The following is a 6,849-nucleotide window of genomic DNA, read 5'->3' on the forward strand; positions in this document are numbered from 1 at the left end:
GAATGAGCTTCCTCTTGTGAGTGGGGCGAGGGCGGCCCTTGGCGGGGGACGGGCAGCTGGGGGGGAGCTGTGGCGTCACGCGCGCGGTGGGCCGTGACATCTGGCGGTATGAGGAGGCTGGGTCGACCCCAGGGAGGCCGGGCGCGGTGCTGGGCTAGTGGGGCTGGTGCTGCTCGGAGCGGCAGGTGAGGGCCCTGCCGAGCCGGGATAGTGGCGATGCCGCCCCCGGATCTGCCTGGCCTGTGGCAGGGCCGCGCGAAGCCTCGTGCTGCCAACTCTCACGATTCATGCTGTGGTTCTTAGAGCCCGCACTTTGGGAATGTGAAAAACGTCCCCTTTCCTTTTATATGTGCGCATGTGTATATACGTATATAAAAATATAAATACAAGTGCGTTCCTGGAAAATGGCGCATAACTTGAATTCACATAAAAGGCACCCACTTTACAAGACAACAAGTAGGGATAGGGAGACATTCCCGGCCCTCGCCTGTGCTGGCCCCCAGACCCATTTCTACCATTTCACAGGGCAGTTTTGGTACTCGCCCACGGCAGACAGTACACACGAGCACAACGTGGTGGTGAATGTTACCATCATGGGGATGGCAACCACAGAAACTCGTGTTGCAGACAAGGAGTGAGGAGCACAGATCCACACGCAAGACCATATTTTGATGCGTCACTCCCACAATGCACCGCGCAAAGCAGCTAACTGTGGGCTTCCCCCACACCAGTCACATAAGAGCATATAACGAATTTTTGGTCTGAAACGGGTCATCGCATAAGAGTGAATTCACACATACGTACACAACCAACATAAAACGAGGGAAACCTGTATAAAAGAAAGATCTGAAGTGTTCCCATTCTCAAAGAATAGACTTTAAGAATCATGCCAGAACTCATGAGAGTTGGCGCGCTGCGTAGTGCTGTGCAGAAGTGGGAGAGTGGCCGCGTCTGGGACAGTTCGCGAAGAGGCTGATCCTGGCTCAAGCAGAAGGTGGGAGGTGGCGACTTCGCAGCTTCTAGCCCCCCTCTCTAGGAGTCAGTGTTTCCATGGGGTTTGTGATAGCAGCAGCAGGGTCCTGGAGACCCTCCATGTCAGGAGACATGGGGCTGACAGTGATGCACACTGCAAAGGGGCAGGTGGCCCTCAGGTGCTGGGTAGGTTGTGGGGGGAAGACGGTAGGAAGAAGGCCTGGCCCCCCAGCAACAGGTAGGTGGTGGTGGGGTTGGGGTGGCCCGGGTCAGGGTGTCAGTGCCCCGTGGTATAAAGGATCTGTGGGATCCGGGTGTGATCTGGGCGGAAGAGATTGTGGAGAGTAGCAGGGCCCCTGTGAGGCAGCGGCTGGGAGTACGGGGAGGCAAAGGGAAGTGTGCAAGCCAGGGAGGAAGTGTAAGGGGTTCCTCATGGGAGGCCAGCGGAAGCCGTGAGCTGAGGCAGCGGGGTGGGGGTTGGGGGCCCTCTCTGGGCCAGGGGCTGAGCTGCTGAGTATCGCAGGAGAGGGCAACCCCTTATTTGTGAGGGGGTGTCAGGGGAGGGAAGGGAAACTCTTGCAGGGGGCAGCGGCGTGCAGCAGGCAGGGTTGAGACTGAGGCTTCTGAGTCGGTGTGGGCTTCTGGGTTTGGTGCATGGGGGTGTTAGGGATGGAGGTGCACACTATCTGGCAGATGGAGGGTGCTATATGTAGGTGTGAAAGTTGCAGACAGTGGGATCTGTGGTCATGTAGCCCTGGCCTGAAGCAGGCAACTAATATGATGCAGGCATGAGGCAAGAATGCTGCATGTGTGTGCACATGCTAGCAGTCTTGTGTCAGCGGTTGCAAAGCATGTGCACTAAGTGCCTGTGGTCCTAGCAAAGAAGCAGTGCAAATTGTTGTCAGGTTGTCTGTATTGCTATTGGGAGCATGGCTTCATTGCCCTCCAGAGACTGGAGGGATCTTTCATTGCGTAGCTGAGACATGGAAGGGAAGACGTGGGGCCCTGACTCAGCTGCTGCCTGGGGTAGGGGATCCTGTCATCCTGGTGACCGCAGGGAGACCACTTCCCAAAAGAAGCTGAAGGAGAGAGGTGAAAGTCCGCCCTGGAGAGAGGAGGTGGCGGGGCGGGACCTGGGGCCGTAGCCGTAGCAAGTGGTGTCCCAGGCTGCTGCAGGCTGAAACCTTAGGGTAGTATTTGGGGAAGTAAATACCCTACAGGCTGGAGAGGGTGGGTCCCAGGTGGTGTCTTGGTGGGTTTCTCTTGATCTGTAGCAGTGGCATTTGTTGTCCTTGGTGCTGTCTCTGTCCTGCCATCCCTGGCCTCCTGCTGCCAAGGTGGAGTGTAGGTGTTCAAAGACGACTGGGAGCAGGGTGTGAGGGAAGGGCTCTCCTCTAAGTACCTGGATGTAGCAGTTCTCTCTGTTGTGGAAAGTGCATTTCTGGGTCTGTCGGGCACTGGGGATGTGCAGGGAGCCTGGGCCCATGGTTGGCTTTGCATCAGCACATGGCAAATGGCCGGTACCGGGGAGCAGGTCGTGTGGCACCTGTGCTGGAGAAGGAGAGACCCAGTGGTGGCGGAAAGCTGGGACTCAGCATCCTCTGGCTGCAGCAGGTGGAAACCAGCGGTCCAGGCTTGTGAAAGGGGAGTGGTTCCGGGCACCCAATTCGACACATTCTGGAGCCCACTGAAAGCATAAGCATGGCCAGACGCACCAACGGCTACATGGCAGTGGATGTTTTGTTTATGCAGGATGGAGCAAGGGTGGCCGACATTTGGCACAGGCCGAAACTGGCTTGGGTGGGGCATGTAGACAATCAGGGAGGGAGTGGGGAGCACAGCAGGAGACAGAGGGCAGACAGACCAGCAGCAAACGGGACAGGAAGCAGCATAGTGCCAGGAGCCAGAAAAGGCAAGTGGCATGTCAGGCAGGGGAAGCGGAGCGGAGCGGCTCTCGGGGAGGGCGCTATGCTAACTGGTGCCGCGGTGAGCCCAAAGGTTGGCTCTCGTGTCCAGAGCATCTGGAAAATGACATAGTCGCTCCTGTGCCAGATGTTGTGCACAGTATCGGGGGGGGTTGTCAAGGCAGGGGAGGAGGTCGGCTGCATGGCAGGTGTCTGGAAAACTCAGGCCAGCATATGGGGCAAACAGATAACTGTGTAGCAAGAAGAGAAAGTAACTGGAGGGAAGCCCAGGGGTAGGGGCAGAGGCAGTGCTGTGGAAAAGGGATCATACAGGACAGCCAAAATAGATCTTTGGCTTTCTTTCCTTAGCGGCAGCCGGTCATCAAAAACCTTCAAACCCAAGAAGAACATTCCCGAAGGCTCCCATCAGTACGAGCTCCTGAAACATGCCGAGGCGACCTTGGGAAGCGGGAACCTTAGACAAGCCGTGATGTTACCTGAGGGAGAGGACCTGAATGAATGGATCGCCGTCAATAGTAAGTACAAGGTGGAACGAGCTTGCCTGGGCGCTTGGGGGGTGGAAACGGGCACATGTGCTTGAGTTGGGGACATTGCTGGCAACCACCTGGGAAGTGGCTGGGTGGGACAGAACGAGGCGAGAACAGCCTGAGCAAGGCAGCAGCTGGTCAACCTGACTGGCAGCCCTGCGAACAAACTCTTTCCATTCATCCTGGGCGCACATCAGGCAGCCAGCAGGGTCAGGAAGAGGAAGTTGGCCATGTTGTGGCTGATTTGGAAGGCCTGCAGATCTGGAGAAGAGTGCAAGAAACAGCCCCAGTTGCTGTCATGAGAAAGGATGCTGCCTTTTTGGGTGTGAGGAAGCCTGGGCTGGTGAAGTCTAGGAAAGAATGCCTGCCAGGCCGGCCCTGCTCCTTGTACAGGTAGTTCTGTGCGGACTATCTCAGAGGAGCAGGCAGGTGGTACTTGGCTCAGGCTGGCCAGAATGTGAGCAAGGAGCCAAAGTTTCCGGTCACCTGCATCTCAGTGGGAGGCGCAAGGCATGGTGAAGTGACAGTAGCTGACTGAGTGAGGCCAAGGTGTCGCTGTATACACGTTCAAGAAATAGGGACTCTGGAGAGGCTGATGTGAGGTCAGAACAAACAGCCTGTGTCTGAGACTGGGAAGGGCTGGTGCTAAGGGTGAAGCATATATCAATGTGCGACATGGTGCCTGGTCTTAGGGTGTTATGTGGCAGGCTACCTTGAAGTAGCCTTGCCCCAGCGGTGCCAAGCCAAAGACAAGGCTGTTTGGTGCCTGTAGGAGAATATAGGAAATCTGCCAAAGTGCCAGAGGTGCTCTGTGATGCAAGTGGAGCCTGTGGGCCAGGGGATAATCTATGGAGGCCTCCTGCAGGGGTGTCTGTCAGGTATGGGAATGGAGCGAGAGTTGATGCAGGAGCAGGAGAGCCTTTCCTCCAAGGTGGAGCCTGCCTGGGTTGTCCCCAGAAAGCCAAAACTGCAGTAGTGCTGATTGGTTGCTCCCTAATTGGGAGCTCCCCCACCAGAAGGGACAGCACGACTGATTGTCTGCCAAAGTCACACGGACCTCTCACAGTGGGTCTGTTGGCTTTGCAGCTGTGGATTTCTTCAACCAGATCAACATGTTGTACGGGACCATCACTGAGTTCTGCACAGAGGCGAGCTGTCTCGTGATGTCTGCTGGGCCGAGGTAGGAATTATGCTGTGGGTAACTGGGCACGGTTTGCTGGGGGGGAGGGCACGTGTCTGGGAGGCTGTGCTGCGGTGTCCCGCGGGAGTATGCTTCTTGCAGGGTGCACACGCCAGGCAGTATAGAGGTGGACAACAAGGAGCTGTTTAATGCTGGGGGGCAGTGTGACATCAGGCAAGCTGGATTCTGGATGACGTGATGCTGAGTATGTGGGAGAGTAGCAGGAGGTGGGAGAGTCCTGTGAGCGAGCTGGAGAGCATGCAGTCCTCTGGGTGCTTCCTACTCACAGAACAGGGCAAATGGGCTGTCCATGAGTTGATGCTCTGCAGTAAGTGCGACTTGGGCAGAAGGGCTGTGGGGAGTAGCAGTGGCCAGAGGCTTTGCACGGGAATAGCAGTGAGCACTCGGGGCAGAAAAAGGGTCTGTCTATAGCCTGTGGTGCAGGGTGATAGGCCAAATGCAGGAGTTGGGGAAGGGCCTTTCTGGTCCAGGGCCAAGAGCAGCAGGGTCCTGGAGTCTGGGGTGTGAAAACAGCCAAGAGTGATAGGTATGGATGAGCGGGCTGGAGGTGGGGTGCCTGGCCCTCTAGAACGACTCGTGCATGAGGCTGCTTAGGACATGCAAGAGCACATGCCCCAGGAGGAGGCAACACACTATCATGAGGCTGGGGCAGACTCATGGGTGCAGTTGCATCATCCCAGAAGATGCGTGTATCCGTGACCTGCCAGGTGAAACTGAAAGAGGTGTGGCACAAAATCCTGGTTGCAGCCAGTGTGTCTTGACAGGGGCTTAGGTTTCCCAAGGCAGGCAGGTGCGTTTGGTGGGAAGAAGGCATGGGTCAGGCAGGGAGGGTTTGAGGTGACAGTCGGAAGGATGCCTTGGATGTGTGGCTGGTACACTGCTGGTGAAGATGGCAGCCCAGGCACTGAAAGTGTAGGCACCAGGGCAGGAGGAGAGAAGTTTGGGCTGCTGCGTGGCAGGGCATGCTGTCTGCCAGAGCACTAGCAAGGGAGATGGCTTTGTGCAGTATAGGCGGCAGAGGGAAGCGTCAGCGGAGAGCAGGCAGTCCAAGGTGCCTGACAGGGGAATAACATCAAGTGAGATAAGGGTGAAAGCCTCCCTCAGAGGGGTAGCATGTGTCTTGTCTACTCAGGAACGGCCTCAGTGTGAGACTCGGAGGCCTGCAATTTCCTGTTTCTATGTTTGGGGTGATTTCCTGTCAAAGCTTCCGGCAGAAGCAGCAGGGCTGCATCACACAGCAAGTCAGTCATCGTGTGGGTGAGCGGTACAGGGTTGTGCGGTGGGGTTGAGCCTGGCCCGCTTTCTGGGCTTCGTGTCTACAGGGGTGCTAATGCAGGGGCCTAGAAGCCGTAAGCAGGACCCTCATCCGTGATTCTCAGCCTGAAGAGAGCCATGTGGGTGGGTGGAGCAGCTCGGTGCCTGGGCTATCAGGGTAGCAGGGAGTTCTCTGTGCACTCTGTCACCCTAGACAATGAGGAGACGGCGTGAGACATGTCAGCAGAGTGAGCTAGTGCAGCTGTGGCTGTGCAGCAGAGGCTTCTGCTGGAGAAGGTGCAGAAGAAACCAGTGAAAGTGTGAGGGTGGTGTGCCACAATGTTAGTGATGCCCACCACCTGTGCTTGCTAGAGCAGCGCAATAGATGCTAGTTTTCGGGGCTGACTGGGGGAAGGTTCCTGAGGCATGTAGGTATCGGGTGCAGACGTGAGTGTCTCGTGCCGGACATCTGTAAAGGGAATGCCCATGACCAGAGCCTGTCTCCAGGGCCAGACAAGAAGTCTGGCCTGTAGCTGGCAACAGGCACCAGGGGGCGAAGGCCAGGGGCATAGGTGCGAAGCATGAGGGGGTGGGCAAAGTGGTTCTGGGCAGGGCCGGGAGCTTCCTGCCTTGAAATTATGCCAGGCGTGGGACCTGAAAGTGGGTGTGGAAAGGGTCCCTGAGGGCACACAGTTCACAAGCAATGCAGGAGGTACCTCTTTGTCCCGCAAGCGGTGTTACAGAGCGGGCAAAGCGGGGGAGTTGCACAGAAGCCGTGCGATCTGTGCAGGCACGTGCCCTGTGGGATTCCCGGCCAAGTGTCCTGTGTTATCATCCAAAGGGGGAACAGCTGAGGCCCCCTGCTTTGTGGTGCCCTAGTCAGGAGGTCCCTTGAGTCCCTTCTGCATCTTGTTTCATAGATTTCATAGACATTAGGGCTGGAAGGGACCTCAGGAGATCATCGAGTCCA

The 6,849-nt window shown here is 56.8% G+C and overlaps 1 protein-coding gene across 1 annotated transcript in view; it reads left to right on the forward strand.

Moving 5' to 3' along the window:
- Nucleotides 1–2: 2 nt before the first annotated feature.
- Nucleotides 3–6,849, forward strand: part of MOB1A (MOB kinase activator 1A) — a 14,236-nt gene continuing 7,389 nt past the window's right edge. Inside the window, exons 1-3 of the mRNA XM_019545893.1 lie at nt 3–16; nt 3,246–3,412; nt 4,511–4,604. Coding sequence (XP_019401438.1) covers nt 3–16; nt 3,246–3,412; nt 4,511–4,604 — 275 coding nt within the window. The remainder of the gene's footprint in view (nt 17–3,245; nt 3,413–4,510; nt 4,605–6,849) is intronic.

The sequence above is a fragment of the Crocodylus porosus genome, unplaced genomic scaffold (assembly GCF_001723895.1).
Source record: "Crocodylus porosus isolate Cpor-Errol unplaced genomic scaffold, CroPor_comp1, whole genome shotgun sequence".
In the NCBI taxonomy this organism is placed as follows: domain Eukaryota; kingdom Metazoa; phylum Chordata; order Crocodylia; family Crocodylidae; genus Crocodylus; species Crocodylus porosus.